Source organism: Lytechinus pictus, chromosome 13 (assembly GCF_037042905.1).
Source record: "Lytechinus pictus isolate F3 Inbred chromosome 13, Lp3.0, whole genome shotgun sequence".
In the NCBI taxonomy this organism is placed as follows: Eukaryota; Metazoa; Echinodermata; class Echinoidea; order Temnopleuroida; family Toxopneustidae; genus Lytechinus; species Lytechinus pictus.
The window spans coordinates 16,109,152-16,136,076 of NC_087257.1; the positions used below are offsets into that span (position 1 = coordinate 16,109,152).

The following is a 26,925-nucleotide window of genomic DNA, read 5'->3' on the forward strand; positions in this document are numbered from 1 at the left end:
CATTATTTGAAATAACTGACCTATCTTCTGTTCATTTTCCACACAGTCTGTATTCCCTTTACGATGGACCTACTACATATTGAGTTTGGTGTAAATGCTTTTCTATGATAGAGATTGGAAATTCCCCTTCGTGACAGAAGGGGTCACACAAAAATATATAGGATGCAATATACTGTAAAGATTGAGCGAAGGAAGGGAAAGGAAAAACAAAGAAAATTAAAGGAAATATTACTTCATTAATATATTAATTAAGCAAAGAATAATTTTCATATCTACTTCAATCAATCACAGACTGTAATCATAGTGATTCCGATGCCTTTTCCATCCACCAATACCATCATGTTTTGCATTTCAATGTGTTTTCATTTTTCAAATGATCAACATAGCAACGAACAAATCATTGAATATTTACATATTCATAAGCAAAAAATAAAACAGAAACGTCACAATAAATACATCTTTCATAAATTAGATAATATCGTAGAAATATGATCGTTACGATAAATAAAGTGTTGCAATATAGATAATTAAACAAAATTACAAGTCTCAATTAACATATCAAAATGAAAATAAGGGACTGATAGCAAGAGCGAAAATTTTATTTGTAGTCTCTCTTAGACATAAACTGGAGAAATATTATTTATAAAGTCTGTTTTAAACGAAATGAACATCAATATTAGATAGACGATGCCAGGACTTTAAAAGTAACACCAAGAATTTAGACGATAAGAGATGAAAAGTGCATGTAAATTAGTGGTTTCGTTTCTCCGTTAGCATTGTTGGATTACAAAATTGGCGTTTAATGTATACGGCGCGAAAGTATATCGATTTCTCGAAATGTTGACAAAATGTAAACAATTTTATTGTAATATCGGATGTATCAGGGTATGGCCGCTAGGTCAATCAAATACGACTAACTGTGTGACCGAATGTGTGAAAGAAATTGATAGGGAAAAACACTCCAGAAGAAATTGATACAGTATTGTAAACACACATTTAGTTGTGTGTTTCGATACGGTGGCATTGGGACTATTTTATGTGGGTTGTGGTGCAGGCAACGGTTATCTACAAACATGACAGAGTGTATTTTTTACTTACGGGGGGGGGGGGGGGCGGGGGGCGGGGGCAAGATACGTAAAGTGTTACAGATTATGTCAGTGAAGGTGCGAAGCGACCTTCCAGATTTCTAATTATCGTAGCGAGCGAGTGTGATGACCGGGCGTTTGTTTATTCGTATTTCATTTTAATTTGAATATATGATGGATGTAAAATGTAAAAACCTTATCAGGTGGTGGTGTCCCCACTGTATATGCCCCTAATCAAACTTATGCAGTCTACTTTATTTGTATGTCCCATTATTTTATTCTGCATGGAGACTTACAGTATATTTAAACGATTGACCTTGATCTGTATTTAATTGCAGGCAAATATTCCCCTTTGATCACAAGTTCAGACCGGAAATGTGCTCTCGACATGAGTACGCCTTCAGTTACTTGCCACCCTTCGCAATCCTCACGGACGCTAATTTTAGTGTCCCCTAACACAAAAGTTGACACTTAATCATACACTTGATTTTTAAGATTGATTGTACATTATAGTCAATAGAATCAAACATAGAAAACTGCTCTACAATCAATGCTAAGATTTGTGTTACAGGGGGGTTACAGGTCCTACAGATCTGCTTTTAGTGTGCAAAATTCTTTCCCGCGACACCCGCACCATACATGCATGTATTACGACTGATGGCTGGAGATATTCGAAATGCAGGACCTAAAATAGATTATGACATGGATAAGAAATTTTTTTTTTCAAACAAATCGATTACATATTGAGCGAGGAAAAACTTACTGAATTAAGGCCTAGATATAGATCATTACAGTCCATCGAATCGATATTGCATTTAATGTGGATTATTGGTGGATGACTGGCAATTGATTCCATGGGTCAGATCACCTCTCCAGCCGAATACATTTCGCATGCGTTGATATGTACACAGCGTATGCAATACGTTTGAACATGCGGGTTTATTTTGTTTCTTTTGTTTACTCATTCTACACAAACGATACGCCTCTAGCACACGATGTAATGGGCATTATGTTTTACTTTCCCCAGAAATGGGGGATTAGATTCAAATTCCGGGGGGACCACTTCCATTGATGAGTGGATACCAGGCACGACCATGGGGTTTCGAAAAGTACCCTAAACAAGGGAAGCAAGTCTTTTCCAGATTATGAAAATGCATCTTTTAGCAAGTATTTGGCTTGTGAAACCCTACAAGTATTGGAAATATATCCTTTTTTCAGTATTTTAATCATCGTTTTTGACACCTTTATAACGTTACATAGGCCTATACGAACGTACTTACCCACTCTTTCCCTTTTTACGCGTGGTTGCGCCTGGTATCCACTCTTCAATGGAAGTGGGCCCCCCGGGCGGCCTCTCGAACTCTGGGAGGAACCAAATGTGGATTTGGAAACTCGTCCTAAATCGGATATATCGCTGTTACCATAGTAGCAACCATAATTTTGCACACGAAACGCAAATTGAATGTTTCCGTTCTAGATGCGAAACAGAAAAAAATCTCATGTCACACAATTTGCATTGCAGGACATAGTTTTACTACCATGACGACGGGCCCAAAAGTCACTACCAAAATCAACTAACGTCGTAAATAAGCGTTCGCGTTCTTCCAACGAAAGGTCGGGACTGTCACACCAACGGAACCGTCTCCAAACCGACCGCTTGTAAGTCAATTAGCAATAACATAAAATATTTGATCGGTCTGGGGTCGGCATTGGAGGTGTGACTGTAGCCTAACGAAGCCAGACAATGATGAACAGTTTTCTATTGAGACAAGATTTAATTAAACCGACCTGTCTCCTTCCCGCCCCCTAGAGATGATCATGATAATGGGCAAGTGTCTTGATTAGGCATGTTAGGATGGGAAACATAACTCTCATCGCGCCTGCCGTACCTAATCAGGAGGGCTACGGCTTAATTGGAAACAAATGATTATACGTATGATTAAACCTCAAGGCTAGCAAACAACGAATATTAATATAGCTTTATGGGGTTAAGGAGACAGTCACCTACAAATTCGGTCACATTTGACATAAACTGACGAAAGTCTCGATTGTAGTATAAATTGACACATTCCTTGTAAAATAATACCAGAATGCTAAAAAAGTCATAGTTTACCCTGAATAGAATTTTCGCATTTTAGAGTAAAAATTTACCCAATGCTAGTCAGTATGACTAGATTCGGGTAAAACAAAACCAACTGCTCCTTTACTTATCTTTATTTTTTCTCTATTCTCTTCCCTTTCTTCCTGTTATCCCCCACCTTTTTAAGGGAATGGGGTGACTTCTGTAGACACTTAGGTGAGAGGTTCACAGTTTAACATACTTTGTCATAGTTATACTCAGTTATGGTTTTGCTTGTACAATACACTTTTATGTCATTTGTTTCCTTCCTACCCCTGATGTGGAAATGTTCCATTCTTTGTCTAATGCTTATGGGTACACCTGCTCTTTATCACTATGTTTTCTTTCTTTTCTTATCTCAATTCAATCTAGTTTTTTGAGCGGATGGTCGCTAGTAGTCGCATCCTGGCTATCGTGGGTAACTCAATCTCATGGATCAGTCTCCTCGTCGCTCTCTGCATATTCCTCCACTTTAGGTAAGCCACCATTTCCATGAGAATGGGTAACAATGTTATTCCATAAATTGGGGGGTTTTTTGTCTGCCTTTTACAATTAAGATTAAGAGGTAGATTTATATATTCGTGAGTCTGAATATTGAAAGAAAATCAAAACAATAAGGACAGGTTGTTGATGTAAATCATCCTATTCGACAGTGTGTTAATACATTGGCACATTTCTGCCAAAATTCGATTCACTGCACAAAGGAATGAATGCATTGGCTGTGAAACAAATATAAATGTGAAACGGTCTCTTTCCCCATGAGATTATCGTAAACCGCTTTTACAAATATTTGAAACTGATAACATTTATCCCCCCCCCCCACCCACACACACAATTGAAATATCATCAAAGGAATGATATGGTTTTAGGATGCATGCTTTGCTTAGGAGAAGCAATAGCTAAATGGTTTAAAAGAATCGTCTCGCAATTTCGATACCCAAACCCAAAATTCAAGTCAATGCGATAGTGCCATTTTGATAGGGAAAGGTCAATATCAAGTCTGCAAAATAATTCGGAATGTAAATAGCTTTAGATTTTTGTATCACAGCTAATATAGCATAATCACTTTGCCTACTAGGCCCATGTTCATCTAGAGTGTTTTAACTGTTACCTTCGTTCTTTACCGATTATGCTCATGTTTTAGCTAATTTAGATCGCGTGGTCTGCCCTCCAAACGCCCTTAGTTGAACTCTGCAACCCCATTGGACTACGCGCGGCTATCACGTGATCACTCACTCACGGCGGCGCCAATATAGTAGTTTGTCTGTGAACGTATCGTGTATGGATCCATGGAGCTTAAGTTGTATGGTTCGCCGAAACACGCAATACGGTAGCTTGGAGGCGGAACGTATTACATGTGTAAATTGAACTGATGCAAACATAAACCCTCACATCAATACTCATCCTCTACTTGCCGAGATACCAAACACTCGTAATATGTGTAATAGTATTCCCCTTGCGGTACAATCTCAAACGTCTTGCAGTTTCCTGTTCTTCTTTCTCACCATCTCCCCGGCAGTGTCATCCCCTCCCCTTTTCTATATTCTCTTTCGTTCTTTTCCATGTTTTTCTTAATGCTTTCCTCCCTGTATTTCTTTCTGACTTTCTCTCATATCTTCCTTTCCCTTTTTTCTTTTCTCCCCCACAGTGCTTCCAACCTCGCCTGATAATCACCCGTTCATCGCTTTCTTTCTCCACCCTCGCCCTCTCTCGTCTCTATGTGTATCTCCCTCTTGCTGTCTATCTCTCTCTCTCTCTTTCCCCTTCCCCGCTCTACATGTCTGCCTGCCTTTTGTTTATATCTATCTATCTCTCTCTCTCCTCCTCCTCCCTCTGTCTCTCACATGCTCAACCCCTCTTTCATTTCGTCAATCTATCTTTGTATTTGAGTCGAGACAGCTAAAACCTAATCCACGACCAATACTCTCGTTGTTTGTATATTTCCAGCCAAGCTTAGTTTCTTTTCTGTCTATGTTACAAATATACTTCTCAATCTATAAAAAGAAAGAAACCGTGTACGTGCAAAAAAGGGAAGCACATTTAATACGAGGAAATAAAACCGTTAAATAAAGCGATTAGTTCGATACATGCATCAATCAAATAGCTTAATGTTGCTGTAAAGTCATTTATATTTGATTTCGCCATGCAGCAAAATAGAATCTTAATTAAATTATTTATAATTAATCTGTCCTTAATCATTATCATTTCCTAAGTAAAGGAACAATTGTGAGTGATATATCCCCGACACATAGTCTTCTTTACCCTTGCTGTTACCTTCATGACTTTTAAGGTCGTGGACCAACTACGTTAACATGGTTAAGATAAAGACAAGTTCTTGACAAACCGTTTGGATGAAAGGAATGATGGTGGAAAGCTTCCTCAAAGTGATTGGCAAAACGTTTATTTTCTTTTATTTGATGTGACGGTCTCGCTGTTTCTCATATTTATATCTTAACGAGTTTTTTGTATTTGTTTATTAATGACAGATCCGCCTTGATGACATTAGACTGATGTAGAGGGGATTTTGTCTCACCTGCAAAGCAGAGTGATACTATAGGCGCCGCTTTTCCGACGGAATCGGCGGCGTCAACACCAAATCTTAACCGAAGGTTAAGTTTTTGAAATGACAGCATAACTTAGAAATTATATGGACCTAGTTCATGAAACTTGGCCATAAAGTTAATCAAGTATTATTGTATATCCTGCCTGAGTTTCAGGTCACATGATTAAGGTCAAAAGTCATTTAGGATCAATGAACTTTGACCATGTTGGGGGAATCAACATCAAAATCTTAACCTGAGGTTAAGTTTTTGAAATGACAGCATAACTTAGAAATTATTTGGACCTAGTTAATGAAACTTGGACAAAGGTTAATCAAGTATTACTAAATACTCTGCCAGAGTTTCAAGTCACATGGCAAATGTCAAAGGTCATTTAAGGTCAATGAACTTTGGCCAAGTTGGGGGTATCTGTTGAATTACCATCATAACTTTAAAAGTTTATTGGTCTAGTTCATAAAACTTGGATATAAGAGTAATCAAGTATCACTGAACATCATTTTCGAATTTTAGGTCACATGACCAAGGTCGAAGGTCAATGAACTTTGGCCATGTTAGAGGTATCTGTTGAATTACCATCATAACTTTAAAAGTTTATGGATCTGATTCATGAAATTTGGACATAAGAGTAATCCAGTATCTCTGAACATCCCATGCGAGTTTCAGGTCACATGACCAAAGTCAATGGTTTTTTGTCTTTGAACTTCAGCCATTTTGGAGGTAATTATTACATTGCTTTAATAACTTTCAAGGTTTATAGATATAATTTATAAAATGTGGATATAGGGGTGATCAAGTATTACTGACAACTATTAGGTCGCATGATCAAGGTCAAATGTCGTTTAAGGTCAATGGACATAGTATTGTATCATTATATGAATGGTGTTGTTTGTGAATAACTATTTTATAGTAGTTATCAAAGCCAGCGCTACTGCTATATTGAATCGTGCGATGCAGGTGAGACTGCCAGAGGCGCTTCACTTGTTTCGGTTAAAATATTGTTACATTAATTTGTTTGTGTTTATCTTTGGTGATTTCACCAATTCCATGCAGCCAACACTTGTAGTCAAACACAGTACAACTGATGAAATGTATGTTCTTGCGTTGGATACCCTTTTATTCATTTTTACTAGGTGTATAATGCCACAGATAACATCATAAACAATTTATGTGACAATAAATGATAATGACCTTTAACCCCGCAGGAGCCTCAACTGTAATCGGACCAAGATTCACAAACATCTCTTCGTCTCCCTGCTCATACGTCTCACGATCGAAGTAATCTTTGCTATCGATCGCCACTACAGTATCGAACCCGGTCACAGATTCAATACCAACACGCTACGATTTCAGGTGAGTGTCCTGAATGGATCACGTGACTCCCTCTCGGCTTTTTCCGACACGCCAATTTCCGCATGGGAAATTGAAATGTGTCAAACATTTTTCGGTAAAAGGCCAGGAGAAAGGGAAAAGAGAATGACAATAAGCTAAAAGAGAGTTTTACAGACAGAGGGAGAAATAATAAAAAAGGTAAGAGTATACCCGTGAGAGAGGTTGATATGGGGGGATGAGGGAGGGGAGAATTATACTTAATCGGCATTACGACTATATTGTAGGCCTACCCATCACTGGAGTTTGTATGCGTAAAATGATTCTTAAATAAAGGGAGATGAAATAAGGACAGACTCAAAAGAAAGAACGATTAGATTATTTTATAAAACATTATGCACCTGAACCTTAAAATACCAAAATATGTAATTTACCACAATAACCGAAAGACACCAACTCATTATGTTTAAGTCCCGCTTTAGCGCACACCATCCGAAGCAGAAAGAGCAAAAAATGTGTAGGCCCAATGCCCATTTACATACACACATAGTCCTAAAGCCTCAAACCCACGCGATTTATATCATTTAAGAAAATGAGCCAGGGACATCACAATTACAATATATTTATATATATATATATATATATATATATATATATATATATATATATATATATTAATCACAAAAGGTTTAGTAAATGCCGTAGAAATAAAATCGTAGATTTTAAAAGGAGCATAGCTGTTTTTTTTATTCCTTATGCCGATCAGACTATTTCTATTATATATATATTATATATATGTGTGTCTTTGTGTGTGTATATATATATACTTTGTTTAAATAATGTCGTACAAAGAATGTTGTCCGATGGGGCATAAACTTTGACAGGTTAGCAGACAATGACGTATTTTCAAAACAAAATCCGCTATTGCTCTTTTCAAAAGTCTCATCTCAATTTCATCACCCAGCATTTCGTTATTTTAAGTTGAAAGATCAATCTAGCATCCGTCCATACCATATTTCCATATTTGCTTACAATTTCAATATTTATCCTGATATTGCATGCCGTACACTGTTTCGTAGGAATAGTTTTAATGAGAGTATCCAGTGCGAATTTGTTTTTCATTTCTATAATAAAATAATATTTCTCTCTTGTCGTACAGAATGTTACGCTGAAATATTTACTCCCTATTTCTCTCTTTATTCCAGCCCATATTGTGTGAAATATTCGAAGTATTGCGTGAATACGGACGGTTTTGTGCCTTTGCTTGGATGTTTATAGAAGGAATGTATCTCAATTCGCTAATCTCCATTTCTGTCTTCGGCAAACCCAAGTTTCTTCTGTATTATCTCATCGGCTGGGGTAAGCGAAAAATCATTGATAAACTGTAATGTTGAATCCACTCCTTTCGATTTTCTTGCTCCTCAGCTTTTGGGTACATGTTATATCAAAAATATATTCAATACAGCAATAAAGTGTATTAGAAAAGAGAAGAGGGTAAGAAACATTTTTATATCTTTACGAGACTTTGACATTTTAAATGTATTTTTGTTCAATTTTTATTTTAATATATTATTGTTGTCGTTGAAAAGGATCATGCCTAACCGCATTCTGCATGCAGACTAAACGAATGATCTTGCCATCGTTCGTGATATTCAGAATGCTAGTATTCATGAATTCATTATTACATTATTATTCACTTCCAAAAATAATTCATTTTACGAAGAAAATATATTCGTTTCAGCATCACCAATATAATAACTGTAAAACGGTAAAGCAATGGAAATATGTAGTTAACAATTAAACACACATATCTTGGTGTTTTGCACATCACAATCGTGTTCTACATTTCTATGGCATTGGCAAACATGTGCAGGGACTCGAAATAATATCTTGAAAACGTTAATGCAATTTAGACATCTAGAGGACAATTTAACACACATATCTTGCTGTTTCGCATATCACCAAATTAAATAACCGTGCTCTACATTTCTGTATCATTGACAAACATGTGTGGGGGCTCGCGAAATTATGGTTTGTAACTCGAACCTAGGGAGTGATTCCATATGCAATAAACGCTGAGGAAACACTTGAGCCATCTGCATTGATTGAAGAAGATGTGTGCTTGCCTCAACTTACAAAGTATTCCATAGTTTACATTATTTTTCCGATAATCCAAAGAATTATCGCCTCTTCTGGCCTTCATTTCCCTCCGAGTATCGATTTCGTGGCGCAATTATCTTACCCTATATTCAGGATTCTGAACTGACAATTGATTTGGAGAAAATGTTGGAGCGTTAGAAAAAAAATGAAGATAGTGTTCGGAGGTGGCTATGCATGGGTGAGGATAAAGGAAAAAAGTGATGCAATGGACAATTTTAGAATTTTAAAACAAGTTTGATGAACACCACTTTCTTTGAAGGGCAGCCCCAACCCACCCCCCCCCCTCCTTCAACCCAAAGTCGATTTGAATAAAAGGATAAAAATGAAACCAGCATAACACTGAAAATTCCATCAAAATCATATTTTCAGGCTTCGCTTAATTTTGCAAAACAGTTTTTTCACATCTTGGTCGGTATGCACATGTTGAGACCGATGTCGTCACCCACTCACTATTTCTATTGTATTTCATTAGGATTATATGGAATACGTTAATTTTCTCCTCACTATAATGCTAAACAAATTCCTCACTGGACATATAGTATTGCAATTGCTGTAACTTATTGTGGTTCGATGAAGATTCTCCTTGTTTTTAAATCTAAAAAGAATGAAAAATTGTATAATTAAGACAAACACAAAGGAATAATAGTGAGTCAGTACCATCATCCAGTTTCTTATTTGCATGCCATTGAGAGGAGGTATTTTCACAATAAAATTTAGGCCCATTGAAATATATATTGCATATCAATGACCATGCTTGTTTTAAAGGTTTCCCTGTTAAATAGTGATATTTTCTATTTTTGTTTAAGACTTAATATTATTATATTATCGTTTGTCTTTGCAGTATTTCCTATTCCCTTTGTAAGTGCTTGGGCTATTGCAATGGAAATGACGAATGGTAGTCGGTGAGCTTAATCCATTTCTAGAAATCTTTTCTTAAATATTTTTTCCGTTGATTTTTTTTATTCAAGATTATCTGTAAATAAAAGATTCCCTTTGACCGTTCTAACATATTACCATTGTCGAGGGGCCTTGTCAGTGGTAGCATATTAGTTTATGCTTCTAACGCAACGAATTATATTGATTAGAATCTCATGTTTGATTTTTACTTCAATTTAATTGCGGGGATAGTCATTAAATCGTTGGTGATACATTTTCACATATTTTTATCCTATCCCTGTGTTCACTCGAGAGCATGTGAATTACATATTTCCACATTTTTAAGGGAATGTTGTAACTTTGTAACCTATACTGGACTAGGAGAGATGCGTAAAATGGTATAATGTATCAATATGCCGAGGAGACTTTATACACGTATGGCATGTATAGTTATTATTATCAGCCCTCTGCATCATACTACTTTGTAACAGTGACTCTTGTGATATATGATCTTAGAATTGTCAGCAAAAATATAGATTTAAAAAAAATCATTGACTGTATGCTAATATTTACCTTCCTTATATCGTTATTCCTTTTTACAAAATCCGTTTGCATGAACCGATTATTTCGTTGTTGTTGTTTTTCAGGTGCTGGTATCCGCATGTCAATTCATTATTCTTTAAAGGTCTCATTGAAATTCCAAGAAATATTCTTCTTGCCGTGAGTATTAAACATCCAACTAATATTTATGACAATTATTCTTGTAATTATCATTATTATTATTATTGTTATTATCATCATCACTATTATTAGGGAAGGGTGTTTTTTTTTTATTTATATTTTTACATGTTTTTCACAATCTTCATATTTCTAATGATTTGATATAAAACCGATGAATTACACGACTAATTGACAAGATAACTTGTTAGAGGGGCACTAAAATCGGATTTATACACATTTAAAGATTCTTTGAAAAATGAATAATTTTTATCAAGAAACTCTTCTCTATTTCTCACTAGTTTTCTAAGCTCTCTGATTTTTCCACTCTTTCAGCTGTCTTATTACGCATAATATCTTCATTAAGGTTTTTTTTTTCAATATAGGTCCCCCCACTCTAAATTTTGCTTTAGATTTTTATTTTGCATCTTTTTTGTATTTTTTTTCGTATAGATTTACGAAAAAATCAATTAAATTATTGAATCAAAATGATAGGGATGTCAGTTGTAACAACAATGGACTTGTCGACACAGGGGTATCTACTGTCTTCAATAAATCAACCCCTGAAAACATTGGGCTTATTTTCAAGTATAACTGCTTTTCTATTGTATGGAAATCATATGCAAATCGAAATGCTTCTATCGCCGTTAGCATCAGCGCTCTCCTATTATTAGGTTTGCCTTCAGCGTTTCCGCTGTAAAGTTATAATATAACCCATGGGCGGAAATCCCAGGGGGGACAGGGGGGACGTGTCCCCCCTACCAAAAATAGTAGGGGGGACACAATATCAAATGTCCCCCCTACTATTTTGTTTTTTTATGATGGAGAAAAATGCATCATTCACATTCGAAATAATACATGTATTTTGGACTAAATGACCTTACATTTTGGGTGAAAACCTTTTCTTTTCTTTTTTTTTGCTTGTCAAATTTTCCAGAGTGAATAAAATAAGATGAGGGGAAGACTTGGAAAATAAAAAGAATCTTTTATGTCACTATATAAAATTTTCGCTCGCGCTTCGCGCACGCATTGCCTGTTAGGTGATTTTTCAATATGGAGCTTAATTATAAGATTGGAAGTCAATATACATTACAAATTTCACCTCGGAAATCGAACTTTCATTATTTTGTGTAATTTAAAAACTGATTTTTAAAAAGTGCTCTGTAAAAGTGACAGCTTTATGGTCTGAAAATTGAAATTTTGTACTCGCACTGAGCGCTCGCAAATTTCGATTTATTAAGTACCTATTATTTTTGTGTATTCCATTTAGTTTGAAAAATATCCCTTTTCAAGTCTGATTGTCAAAACGTAGCAGATAGCGCTACTCGCATTTTGATTGGCGATTTATGTATGTCTCAATATTGATTTTCATGACAGTTTATCAAAGATTTTGGCTCGCGATTTGCGCTCGCATTAATGGTAAAAAAAATTTTAACTGATGCATTATTCTATTCATAATTACAAAAGTGCTTGAAATGTCCAGTTTTCAGGCCATTATATCATCAGATTTCTTGCCCTCATTAGGCATTAATAAATAAGATATTAATTTAATGATTAAATTGTCCCTTTTGTTTCATCTCGCGCTTAGCAAGAGGAATAGGAAGATAGTCATCATTTTCATATGACTTGTCCTAAGGATGTCCCGGTTCTATGTCAAAACTCAAATAATAATGAAAAATATCAGCTCTTTATTAAGTGCGATCCATATCCACCTCACAATTTTCCTACAAAGTGCTTGAAATATATAGCTGAAATTGACTCTTTTTTTTCAGATCGGAATATCAAATAGTTTAAGCTCGCGCTTCGCGCTCGCTTTGATTTTTCATGATAAAAGATGTGTAGAATGCCGAGATTCTAGGTCTAAATCTGAAATACGCGCATGTTTTTTCAGATATTCAACTTGTTCTCTTTTTAAATCATTATCCAGTTTGAGATCACAATATCAAAAATTTTCTGCTCGCGCTTTGTGCTCGCATTATTAATGTAGAAAAATCCCCTATTACTCATCATTTTCATGATTTACAAATGAATAGAGTGTCTCATTTTTAGGTCTAAATCTCGATTTTTTTTCTGCTCACGCTTCGCTTGCATCAATAATTGTTTAGTTATATAGCTACCCTGTTCACGATTACAAAAATTGATTAAAATTTTCGATTCTTTTTGTAGAAATGTCAAATTTTTTTAGCTCGCGATTCGCACTAGCATTATTTGATTGTTGAAATATGCAACGTCTTCATGGCTAAGTGCAAGCAGTCCTTAACAAGTACCTTTTCGATCAATTCAAATTAAACGTATATGAACATTTTCTGGCTGCATTTTGCACTTGCATTATTAATGAAAAGACCGGGTGTAAGGAAGCCCCCCAATTACCTATCCTTTTCATGATTTACAAAACATGAATAGAGTGTCTCGTTCTCAGGTGTAAATCTCAATTTTTTTTCCATCAGTTAACCTCTGCTCGCACTTCGCATTCGTAGTAATTATTTAGTTGTATATACATTTTTTTCAGGATAAACATTGCCCAGAATGTTCAAATTTTAGTAAAAAATACATAAATTTTCAACACCAAAAAATTTTGCTCGCGCTTCGCGCTCGCATTATATAAATAAGGATTATGATATTATATATTTATGTTGATTTAAGAATAAAGCTAAAACTGACCATGAGGACTACTCCTTCAATGAAACAAACAAAAATCACCTTTGAGCGGCCGATCGGGGATTAACATAAAATTATGGCTGAAAAAAAATTTCGGCCCCCCGCCTGGCGAAGGCTGGATCCGCCCCTGTTGTCCCCCCTACCTTTCAGGACAGATTTCCGCCCATGATATAACCCAATGGGTTATATTTTTTTATATCTCTAATGGGTCATTTTCTCTGCTGCAGTTGACCATTTCTGTACGAGGTTATGCATGATTATGAAAGTTTCTTGCTTTCAAAATATTCAAATAGAAGTTGGAAGCAATTATGTATGGGCAAGCGTACTAGGGAGCATCATGTGGGGGAATATTCGTCGAAGTAATTGAAAACTGTCCTTTTTATTCTTCTCTCTTTCTCCCTCTCCCTCTCTCTTTCTTTCCCTTTCATGAAGGCTAATATTTTCATGAATGCAGGGACGTTTTGTTAGTGTTTCAGTGTGTTTTTCTCCCTTTTCAACGCAAAATGTCACGCCAATTTTTAGGTGGATACTTGAGTCTAGGCCCATCGTCTTTATGGCTAATTTGCACCTTCTCATCCAATGATTAGTCAATGAATGGGTAGAATTAGCAACCTGTCCATCAATTGATTCAGAAATCATTCAATTATATACACGTACATTTAAACGAAAAAGAAAGAAATATATCTTGAATGTTTATCAAAATTAATTTAAATATATATAAAATGTTTCTGCAATACAAAAAGAAATCAAAATTGGTCAACAAAAAATTATAAGTATTTACATGGAAATTGCTAAATTATTTTTACTACATAACTTGAATAATCATTAAAACAAATGAGAGATATTGATATCTTTTTATATTCCTACAATTTAAATCACCCCCCCCCCCAAAAAAAAAAATGATGAACGAGGAAACGAAACTCGAAGCGGGATGAAACAATGGGGGTGGTATTCCAGTATGAGGAGGGTCGTAATAATGCAGGATTTGAAGGAAAAAAACCCAGAGGATATAACATTGATAGATAAACTAACAATAAGGAAATGATACTAACAGAACTATCGACTTACGTTGAACTATATACTGACTATTCCCGATTATCTGCAATCATTATTTGTAACGTGAGAGCGTAAATATCATACAGTAAATGATTTATGCGTGAACTATATGATCCTATCTACCCCCACGTTTTACCGCTCGTAAAATGTATCATCGATCATATACTTTTTTTTATTTTCGTTTTGCAGTTCGTCCATACCATTAATGCAGCGTTTGTTGTGCAGAATACCGTAAAAACAACGCACTATAGCGACTGTACAATTATTGTACAATGATATTAAATAGAAGCAATGCGCATCACTAGGTTCTAATAGGCATGAGCCCGATAAATATTAAAGGACAAGTTCACCCCAGATAAATGTTGATATGAATAAATAGAGAAAAATCAAACTAGCATAATGCTGAAAATTTCATCAAAATCGGATGTAAAATAAAAAAGTTATGGCATTTAAAGTTTCGCTTATTTTTCACAAAACAGTGATATGCACAACTCAGTGACATGCAAATGAGTCAGTCGATGATGTCCATCACTCACTATTTCTTTTGTTTTTTATTGTTTGAATTATACAATATTTCATCTTTTACAAATTTGACAATACGGACCAACTTGACTAAACCATATAATATTAAACAATGCTAATTCCACATGTTCAGGGAGGAATTAATCGTTGTTTCACTTGACAATGAGGAGAAAATTAGAATATTTCACATTTCATATAATCAAATTCAAAAGAAATAGTGAGTGGATGACGTCATCAGTCTCCTCATTTGCATACCGACCAGGATGTGCATATAACTGTTTTGTGAAATTAAGCGAAACTTTAAAATGTCATAACTTTCTTATTCTACATCCGATTTTGATGAAATATTTAGTGTTATGCTTGTTGGATTTTTCTCTTTTTATTAAAATCAACTTTTTGTTGGGGTGGACTTGTCCTTTAAAAGATACAGCTTCAATTTCAAATCTTCGTTCACACATCCAAACAAAAATACGAGGTACAATACATATCAAATAGTTAATATAGTAATGAATACAATATAATCATTTAAAAAGTAAGATGAGAGAATATTAACACGTACATGCGAATAGTTCTTACTCATGGCTCTGGAAGCGGGGTGGTGGGGTGCTGATTGTATATTCAATTATTTTTTTTATAGGCAGCACCACCAGAAATTAAGGAATGTAAGCAAACAAAATTCATATTTTGTGGTGAAAACTTTTTTTTTGCTTTTATTGTTGTACTCCCCCCCCCCCCCCCCGCGTCATCATAGATGTAAATTCAGATATTTGTTACACAATATTATACAATGATTATTGTTTTTCTTCTGCAGATCAATGCCATCTTTCTCATAAACATTGTTCGGGTTTTGGTCACCAAATTACGAGAGAGTAATTCAGGAGAAGTTCAACAAGTAAGGTCAGTTCACCTAAAAACAAAATAAAGACACACAAAAAAAATCATTGTGTGAAGCGGGACCTTCCCACGAGGCGAAGAGACCACGGGGCCGAGTGTCCATTAGTCCGATTCGTCTCATTATTGTATTTTTTTATTTATTTTGTTTTTTCTCATAATTGTTCTTATTCCGCATCTGAACAGACTAGGGGATACTTTGTTTTTTTTTACATTGAATAATATATTAACCGCAAGTCTAGACAGATTGCCTGATAAAAGAAAATACAATATGAGAAAATCAGCCTGTGGATCCTCGCACTCGTGGGTCCTTTTCCTCGTGCATCCCCCACCCCCCTCCCCCCCCCCCCCCGATCGGTCCATCCCCTAATGAATAGCATGCCGCGGTTTGGAAACCAGCGCCTGGTTCACAATCGCGATTACCGTCAGAGTTTCGTGAAGACTCGGGAATATGGCCCATGCTGGATGTGTTTTTACCTTTATACAGATTGCTGGTAGTAAAATAATAAAACCTAGGGGTCCAATCAGCTTATAAAAACGATTTGTAACCATTAGTGACAAGAAACCCCCTGGAAAACATAACCAAGGTGGCAATTTATCATTGTGAAAAGAAAAATAACAATTCCTGGTGGAATAAGTGCGGGAATGGGAAGTATATTTACCTGTTTTTATTTCATCATTGCTACTACCTAATTTTTTTTTTTTTTTTACAAAATGATAATTATGATCCGAATTGTCAAATGAAGGAGGAATTTTGACTCCCAATCTGCCCGAATATGGCCTGACTCGGATTAATTCGTCGGATTCGGAACCTGTTCGTGTCTGATTCGGGGAGCTCCCCGATTCAGAGGCGAATCTGTCCGGAATAAGTCTCGAATCAGAGCAGAATTGCCAAGAATTGAATGCCTCCAAGAATCCAAGCGAATTCCATCCGAATACATCCCGCATGTAGCCCGAATGAAATTTGTCGTGGTCACATTCGGGAGTATTTTGGAGGGTATTCGGCTGGCTTTGAACATTTCAAAACAAGCCGAATTCCCTACGTAGTTTCTCGCATTCGGGGAGGGAGAACAGAATGCTCCTGAATCCTCCCAGAATACATGTATTCAAATGGATTTGCAACTGATTCGGTTCCGGTGTAACCCTGGCTTAAGCCCCCATCACACTTATTCCGAATCAAGCAGAATTGGCCTGAATGAAAGGACTATTGTTTGACCACCAGTTGGTCATTTAAATCTACTTCGAACACCGTTCGAAAATATCCCTCGAATGTTTTGAACATGACCAAAACCTTCGGGACGGCCAAAAGAAATGACAAAAATATTTCGAATGCACTCAGAATGCAGTCAGGATATTTAGAATGCCCCTAGAATGTCCAAGAACGTAGCACGAATTATCAATCTGACTCCATTGCGGTTAATTTTGACTCGTGTATGATGATACACCTGGTCAATTTACTAAATTTCAACTCCAGTTTGGTGAATTCATAAGTTCCTCCCAAAAATTTCTATATTTTTGGAATATTTTTTTCTTTCCAGCTTCTGCTCGATTCCTGCTGATTCCGAATAAGTGTGATGGGGGCTGACATCACGAACGACCGGTGACTTGTTAACACCACCTATAGAAATATGGTGTGTGCAGCTTATATGAAACACCCACCTGGTACATGACATGATCTGATTATCTCAATCAATATATTGTTTTCATTTTTTGTGCAGAAAAGCTGTAAAGGCTGCCATTGTTTTACTGCCCCTACTTGGGATAGTCAACCTGTTATGGGTCCTCCCCGAAGCTACGGCCAAGGATAGCAGGGCAATCATAGTCATATGTCTCTTCATCTTCAGATTCTTCGCCGAGTTTCAGGGATTTTTCGTCGCTTTACTTTACTGCTTTCTAAATCAAGAGGTAAATCGAGAATCATTGTTATTCATTTATTTTTTCCCAACTAATTTTTGTTTTGTTTACTTTATCCATGTGTCCGCTAGATTGTTTTTTTTCTTTTTTTTACCTATCGATTCATTTAAAGTTAAAAATGTTCATGCTTCCATTTGCTAATGGCATGCATTTAATTCACTCCACTGTCTTATATTTTACTCGGAAGGTTGTGACAGCACTCAATAATATTTCTAATGACGAAAATAAAAAGTGAGATCAATGTATGATAGCAAAGTAGAATATGGTATCTATGAATTGCATACCTTCGTGAAGAAGAGTAGGATATTGTACGTTCTTACCCACACATTCGTTTACTTGATAAGAAGATCATTTATTCTTACGACTTTACAACTATAGCTGGCGCTCTAATAGATTAAAGGAATCGGTCCCTTTACTACCATGACAATTAGTTGTGATATAGTTGATTCATTCGTATTGGTCAACAAAATAGAAAATAAATTATTCCAAAAAGGACGCCCAGGGTCCCATAACAAAAAGGAAAACGATTGATCGTGCGCTTGATTTCCATGATTGAGTGTACGTTGTAGTCAATGCCATCAATCGTAAAGATATTATTCTACGATGAGTGTAAACCTATGCGTTGCGGGCCACAGGTGTCCCCAAAACTTTATTATGATTGAATTACCGGTAATAAAACGTTGGCTCAAAGCTGGCGTTAACACGATTCCTTAAACACAATATTTCCCTATGTTTAAATATTTTGATAAATATCATATTCGATTTTTTGTCAAGGTTCGGATGGTTTTGAGAAGGAAATGGTCGACGTGGAGGAATTACCGTGATCCGACGACAACGAGGCGGACGTCGATGCTTACCTCAACGTCAGATGTAAGTACACTGTAAAAAAAAAAACCTGATTTTACAGAAAAAACAAGATTTTGCAGAAAGCAATAACAGAATCATTCTGTAAATTCATAAAACAGGAATGTTTCTACAATTTAACAGAACAGGTCTCTTTAAAAAGGAAAAATGGTGTTTTATATAAGGAAATGTGTAAGGTTCTATACACCAAATACCAATTTCCTGTAATTGTACATGATAAAGTAAGATTACGCAATCTGGTAAGATTACAGGTGTTCTCGAGACTCTGATGTAGGAACTTCTTTTATTTCAAGGATAAATTTTCTAACAGTGTAATGCCCTGCCCGTACACCCCCCCCCCCTCCCCCTTTCTACGTCTCACTCATCACGCACCTATACTGACATTTCCCCGCCTCGTCCATTTTTAGCAGCAATTTTCTTGTCACAAAGTAGGAACTATACGCTGAATAAGATTGTTTTCGTCGTCTACGTCATGGGTATGTAACTAGGGCTAAGCAAAAGGTTCAAAATTATGATTAATCACGAGTAGTTAGTCACATGCAAGTAATAAGGTTGCACTTTAAATCCATTGAGTTGTGATAGATTATTAATCGAAACATATTTCTTAATGAAGACGTATTAGTAAAACATAGTTTCCTAAACTTATTCATATTTTGGATTTTATATTATCATTGTTTTATTTATTTATTTTTTTTATTTATATGATCATGCTATTCTTTCTTTCGTTCTTTCATTATCATTCATTTCTTTTTGCTACATCTCCCTTTCTTCTTGATTTCTTTAATTCCTTCTTTCATTTTTGTATCTCTCTCTCTCTCTCTCTCTCTCTATTCCATATTCCTGTCCTTTATTCAAACTTCATGATATTTCTCTTCGTTTTGTCATCAATATAATCATTATACTAATTATCATCATCGTTGCCGTCGTCACCGTTGTCGTCGTCAACATCATCATCACCACCACCCCCACAATCATCATCATAATTATCACCACCCCCGCTACAACCATTTTCCTCTCTCTCATAATAATAACTGAAATTCCCTTTATCTCTCTCGTCTTTGTTATCCCCATTTCCACTGGCATTGCTCACACCATCATCGTCATTCTCGCTGAATTTCATCAACTCCCTGTTACTAACATTTTTTTTACTATCATGGGTTTTTCATGTTTCATCACCTTCATTTTGGCTTCCAAAAATACTCATGTTACTCTTAATCAGGTGGATTGTTTCTCTTACGCATGCTCCATTCTTTTCAGATTCATTCGACAAGAGGAACGAAACCGCGGATGGGTGGCGGAGGGTTCGAATACATTACAGTCACGGTCTGAGATGAAGACTATCTATACAGAGGCCGAATAACGTGCGAAGAACGTGCGAAGAACGATACGACCGAAACGAATGCATTTCCAAACTTGAGAGCTACAAAGCGGCGCGGCGTCATCAGGGATTTGTTCATCTGGTGTCTTACATGAAGCCAATCAAAGATGAAAAGTCGACTTTTTAAACAGGAAGAAACTTGAGTGCAACGTTTCTTTTGATTATCACAATGCTATGCTTGAACCTCATTTCGAAAAAATCGACTGCAAAGCGTTGTTGAAAACGGCATTTTATATTTTAAAATTGAGAAGAAACTGAGTACATCATTTATCTGCCGACAAAGAGGAGATATGTGACATCGCAACGACTCCATCTGGACTTGCATGAAACTATAATGTTACAAAAAGCACATGTGTGCCCGTCATTATAATCAGTTCATATAGATTTATTGCACATTCATTTATTTATTCAGAATTTAAATATACATGTATGTGTGTGTCCCCATAGTATGTGTGCATTTATATGTATGTGTGGTTAGTAAGTGGATATTTAAACGGCCCCAATTGTGAACACAGAAATACAATGAAGATTGTGAAAGTATATATCCATATTTCTGTATGTTGGGCTCAAGAGGGCAGGGGAATACATGAGAAAGCGCACAGGTAACACTATTAGCGAGAAGCAACATGTAAGCTCTAGGCGTATTTTGGTGTTTGGATCACTCCAAAATATTCATGGGCCCTAATCAAGTTATTGGCCTATCTATCGCATGAACAGTCATTTATTTGGAAATGATCGATATTAAGTGCAGGTGTCAATATTAGCTAGAATATGCCCTTTATTGGTAATTGATTTTGCCTCCCATTCATTGCCGAAGTAGGACAGACTCATCACTTAAAACTTGTGAGTCAAGATTTATACAATGTAATACAAGAATTGTGAGTTTTATCAAATATCTTGCGCACAATGGACCAATAAGTAGTAGATATTTCGCTCGTTCACCCTTTCTCAATCTATCACACACACACACATACTCTACCTCTCCATTTTTATCTATCCCATGTCACCCTACCCCTACCTGTCTTGCCTTTACAAACTGTAGTACTGTTCATCGTTTGAAGACCAAACAAATAAATCGCACAAATATCAATCTTCATCTCATAAAAAATTTTGTTTGAACCATTGTAATGATCTTCCCCTTCTTTTTTACAAGCAAGAATGTTTAGTCTTTTAATTGGTTTAATGCTGAGATGAAATTTGCCGGGTTTTTTAATTTAAATTCCGTAGATTTATCAAATTGTAATATATATGTATAAATTAAAAGATGTACATGAATAGTATTATCTCTGTAAATTCAATTATGTAAATAATATACATACATGTAAATAAGGGTTTTGAGAAATTGTAAGTACGATTTGTGTGTGTATTTTTTGCTATCAACAATCTGTATCTGCAAGGTTATTTATGTATGTTGTGTGTAAAATAGTATCACTGTATAAATGCAATACCTTAATAACTTAAGCGCTAAACTAATATTGGTCAATATCGAGGATTGCATATGCGTTCACTAAGAAAGAATAATCGGGTTTGCGCTTTAGCTGTGCAAAATATACACCTTTTGGTCATTTTTGCACCTGAAGGAACAATTTTGCACCTTTTAGAGATCATTTTGGTGTTACAAATTTTGCGCCTTCCCATCAATGGTACAAGTCTGTATCCAAAGAGGGTAAAACTATGAGTACCACGAGTTTCTTATTATGTTATGGTAACTCGTATGAACTCAACAGGGCAGCATTTTGCTGGTAGAACGCCAAGCTGATTTACAGCTAATTATATAGGAAATATTTTACGTCTGATATGATCAGGCATAGTGGTTGACCTTATGGACAACACCAAAGAGCAAACAATGGCCATGATGGCAGAGTGGGGATTTGAACTCATAACCTTACGATCATGAGTCCAATGCTCTAAACCACTAGAACACACTACCCAGCTAACCGGAGAAAACGACTTCTTAAGGTGTAAGGCTAACCTTTAACTTAGGAACATAAGTTGGTCTATTTGGAGGTTGCAATATTGCCACTTCATTCACCTTAGTGTGTATACAGTGAAAAGATAACTAAACAAGAGATAAGTTTTTATTTTATTCACATAAAAGTGTAGGTAAATTTATTAAAGTGTAGGAGAATAGGGTTCTTTTCTTACTACTCACCGGAATGAATGTGTCCAAAACTCTAATCCAAGGCATTGCTCGACTTGAATTGGTCGAGTCCACTGAATAATGGCGAACGGGTAACTGTCGATAAACACACGCGAGAGTTTGGAGTGACTCATGAGTCTCGACTTTTTGCTAACCGCGGAAGTTAAGTTCAGATATTGTACATTACCGGTGAAAACAATAAAAGATACCTGGAATCCAATGTATAAATGTTAATCAAACAAAGAGTAAATCCAAGTATATATAAATCCGCACGTAGGAATCCCTCGAAAGTTGAGGAAGTATTCCAGTTGATGGATTGGAAGGTGAAGAAAAGGTGATTGCGATCCTGATAACACGTAAACACATGTAATTAGCTCGACAGTGTTTTAAGAGTTAGTGTCCGATAATCGATAACGCTGAACAAGCAAACTTGGCAAGTCGGTGACCAAGTTCAAAGATGATGTTCATTGGGTGATTTAATTGATGACGTAGAATTATGTTGAACGTTGGTTGGTTATATAAATACTGAAGATAAGCTCTGATTGATTTAGAGAAAGTTCGGCGAACTAAATGACATGTGATCATCATGTGGTGCGCTTGATACAAAAACTTCCTGTATATGATACATTTTAGCGCGAGGAATGTTTGAAACAAGGTCAAGAAGTTCAAGAATGTCTGCATACGCGTAAATGAAGAAACGTAGTCAAAACAAAAACGGTGAAAGGTACTAAGTTGTCTGCTGACTTTTGAAGCAGTCCGTAGCATAAAATATACACAAAGTCTTGTTTTGAAGAAAGTGTTATGCAGATAAAGCAGTTAAAATATGGTAGGCCACTACAAAAGTTTCAAATATTATTAATGCTCGCTACACTATACAGGGAGTGTTGCAAGATTTTATTAGTCAGATTTGTTAATTTGAAAATTGGACCGACCTTGACCTGAGCGTCACCATCCAGACGACCTTTGACCCTTTCAAATATAATAAATTGCACAGTCTACACCGATAGGGAGTGCTTCAAAAGTTTATCAGTCAGATATGAAAATTTCCAGTTTACCCCACCTTGACCTTAACGTCACCATCCTAACGACTTTTGACCCCTGAATTTACTTGTATTACACATTAACACTACGAAATAGTGGATGACATGTGGTCAGATACAAGCTTGTCATTTCCCTATTTTCTTTATTACTATCACATAATATATTTTGGGATCGTAAAAAGGAAATTATTATACCAAGATGACAAAAAACTAGTATGCAACAATCATTGGCGTGATGATTCCAATAAAAGGGGCTAAAGTTTCAATACAATACACTAGTTCGGAGAATCGATGAGTTTTGAATCAATAATTAATTTTGTTATAAATTTGGTGCTTAAAATATCATTTTGGTGGCCTTTTAAAGGAAATACATCAAAATTAATATCATGATTGTGTTGAAGAATGCTATTATAACAACCTTTGACCAAAAAAAAACAATTGTTAATGATCCCGTACTTCGCCACCGGTACCCAAGCGACGACAACGACATGACCTGGTAACAGTAGAGACTTAACAACGACATCGAGACGACTGTACTACGATGACATTACGACTTGAACGTTCAGTCAGGTTTTGCGTTGCATGAAAGAAAGAAAACGGAGGGGAAAAGCGGTATCTGCACATTTATTTTTACGTTTTGCTTGTCACGAGCTCTCCGTTCTCGATATAATGAGATATATAGTGAAAATACTGTGGTCTGGCCTGAACTTGGTTAAGTTATAGCTCGTTATTATTTTTGAGGGTTCATTATTTTGAAGGCTATCATTCAAACTGAATAATGTTAATGTAATGTTTTAAAGACGGACGCCGCTTTTTATTACATTTTTTTTTCTTTCATTTGTTTTGTTTAAAATCTGGCCATTCAATGCTCAGCCATGTACACACTCCATAATTGCCCTCATCGGGAATTCACTGCTTCATTTTTCATTAATTCGAATATTTTCCTCGAAGAAGCATTATTTTAAAGCTAGTGTGGATGGTACCGTTAAGAAAAAAAATGATGCAGTGGAGAACCGATCGTTACGAGCTAATTGTATGTTGTGTTGGGGACATGTTTCCGCCCACACAGATAAACTTTTGATTGCATTATTTCAATTGTTGACATGTTTATTTGTAAAATTTATGTAGTAATAGTATGAAGTTTCATCCTTTTCTGCTAGTAAAGAGGCCTAAATGTGGTAAGGTTTATACATTTTTGATGGACCAAACATGTCACAACTGTTGAAGAGATCATTTTCTTTGAAGCTACAGTACGTTCTCATACCATAAATTATATTGTTTAATTTCCCAAAGAGTTTTATTTAGATTGATAATTCATCGGCACCCTCGTCCATCACCCTTCGTAATTCTTTCCGTTTTTATAGTGATAGATTTCCTCGGCCTCGAGGGCATCATCCTGCTACTAGACGACTGTTACTCTTAAGTTAGCACTGTCGGCCTGTGGGGATTCCAGCGTTTTTAGCTTCGGTCGGGTGGATTGCCGGCCTCTTAGTAGTAGCCTTTTGTACAATGTCCTACAAGAAAATCAGTACTACCAGACTACGGTCTACCCCAAAATCATGACACCAAACTTGAGTTTAGAATATCCATAATCGTGATATTCATTATTTGCACAGTGTAAAAACGTTTGCCTGATATTCGATAAAAAAAAGGTTGGGAATTACTTATGATTCTTGGGTAAAATAGAACTATGTGTCGCGCATGCTATGTTAATTATACGCAAAGTCGGGTAAACATTTTACCCATAAATATTTTTTCTTTTACCAGTTTACTCAGCAAACATTAATTTTCTGTAATTTCACCCTGTGTTGAATAGATTTTTCTCAATCCTTTTAATGTGTAATTAATTCTAAAGTGTAAAATCAACTTAGTTCTTAAAAATATTAAATGAATGTAATGTACAGTTGTTTCATACAAAAATCAGGCGTGTTTTTATATTTTCTGCAAGATATCAAAGTTCACGTATGTACTGTTTGCGAATGTTATAAATACCGACTATTTCATCACTGTTTATGTAAAGAAACCCCCTGCACAACCTATATCGTTTCATTAAACAACATTGTTTTTTTATACGCCTATGTTTTCTGAGTATGTTTACAGTTGTCATGTCAAGAAATTGTATTGATTTTTATCCATCATACAAATTAACTATTGTCGTTATTTTCGAATGCAATTGATCCGAAAAGGATGGGAAGATGTAAAATGTTTCTCATTGTCATTTTAGTATTAATTTATGACGATACCCGTGGCCATAATAAAGTAAATGAAACGGAATAGCATACGTTATTTATATTGATATATGTGTTTATATTGTTAATAATATAATCGTGTTAATCATTACTCTTGAAAAAAAAACCGGCCTTAAGCTTTCTTGTTATACCAACATATAATGTATATACTAATAATTCCACGGATTATTTATTTTGTTTATTTGGCCTAAAGGGGTTTGTTCATTAAATAAGTGAGAGTGATACCCCATCTTGCAACATCTGGAACATCTCAAAGTTTTTTTTTTTTTTGTCATTTAAACACGAATAAAAGTATTCGATTGTAAATGCAATTTAAATTGTTCCGAGGGGCAGGAACCTCTTATCTTTACATGCAATAAAAGTTAATCGCCAATCTAAGAAATTACAGATTGAAATTAAAGTAAAAAACATACTTATCACCTCATGGTATCCTGACTACTGGCTGGGCTTCAATCAGTAGGAGTAGTAGTAGTACTCTGGTATTTATTTAATCAACAAAACTGGCAAAACAGTCCAAAGATTTAAGTAAACTTAAGTTATTGCTTAATCTTGTGAATGTTCTGTTCCTTTGGAACCCCCCCCCCCCATATTTTATGGCCTACATACGGACACTGCTGTCTAGTCGCATTGGTCCCTGTTCAACCATTTTTGCCCCCTTCCCCCCCCAAAAAAAAATGGAACTTGAAAGCGTGCCAAACATTTCCGAGCCGTAGGTCCTCCAGTTCTTGGTAACCATTCCTATTTTTCGCCTTTTCCACTTTTGCCAAGTCTGCCAAAAGCAACAATTGTTAACCAGGAGAAGCTGCCAAAATCGAGTGCAAGCTCATAAAACCACGTACAATTATTTTGTGCGGACGTGTGTGGGGTGAGGGTGGGATGTGCTGGTGTGATGTGTGTTTCTGTATGCAAACCGTAGTGGTAATAACTACCCTGGACACACTTTTAGAGTGATAACACTGGGTATATATTCAGCTTTCAGACGAAAGAGATATTTGTATACGACGTAGTGACAAAGGATTTGTGTATTTTATACGCGGCGTATCGATATCTGACGGGACTTTTTTTCGCGTCTGAGTGCTCCTAATACTGATGCGTCGTTTCAATATCGACTAGCTGCCCGGCTGAGTGCGTGAATCGCGTTATTGCGTAACGGGTCATTCCTGAATGGTCCTGTGTGCACTCGTCTATACCTCTTCGATAACGAACTCGGTGACTTAAAAATGGTTCGGCACACTTGAGCAGATACATTCTTGCAAAAAATAAAAGTTTACAATGCGTGCAACTTGAATGACAATGTAACGGAAATGCAATAGCCGAACATTAACACCGCACCGCCGTTCTGGCATATGTAGGTTTTTGCACGCACCGC

At 36.0% G+C, this 26,925-nt stretch overlaps 1 protein-coding gene across 2 annotated transcripts; it reads left to right on the top strand.

Annotated features, from left to right (window-relative positions):
• The first annotated feature begins 3,581 nt into the window (after positions 1 to 3,581).
• Positions 3,582 to 25,379, top strand: LOC129274097 (PDF receptor-like). Of its 2 annotated transcripts, none has more exons than XM_064108600.1 (9): positions 3,582 to 3,680; positions 6,968 to 7,115; positions 8,297 to 8,450; positions 10,093 to 10,153; positions 10,775 to 10,847; positions 15,892 to 15,977; positions 17,690 to 17,876; positions 18,660 to 18,755; positions 19,969 to 25,379. In XM_064108600.1, exons 1-9 carry the CDS (start codon positions 3,589 to 3,591, stop codon positions 20,107 to 20,109), a joined length of 1,038 nt encoding a protein of 345 aa, XP_063964670.1. In that variant the 5' UTR covers positions 3,582 to 3,588; the 3' UTR covers positions 20,110 to 25,379. The 2 variants fall into 2 exon arrangements, with proteins under 2 accessions (XP_063964670.1, XP_054766928.2); XM_054910953.2 differs by having other exon boundaries at positions 20,007 to 25,379.
• The last annotated feature ends 1,546 nt before the right edge of the window (positions 25,380 to 26,925 follow it).

Coding starts and splice junctions, on each gene's coding strand:
- LOC129274097 (XM_064108600.1), top strand. CDS start 3,589: ATGGTCGCTAGTAGTCGCATCCTGGCTATCGTGGGTAACTCAATCTCA. Junction 3,681..6,967: donor TGCATATTCCTCCACTTTAG/GTAAGCCACCAT, acceptor TTAACCCCGCAG/GAGCCTCAACTGTAATCGGA. Junction 17,877..18,659: donor ACTGCTTTCTAAATCAAGAG/GTAAATCGAGAA, acceptor TTTTTTGTCAAG/GTTCGGATGGTTTTGAGAAG.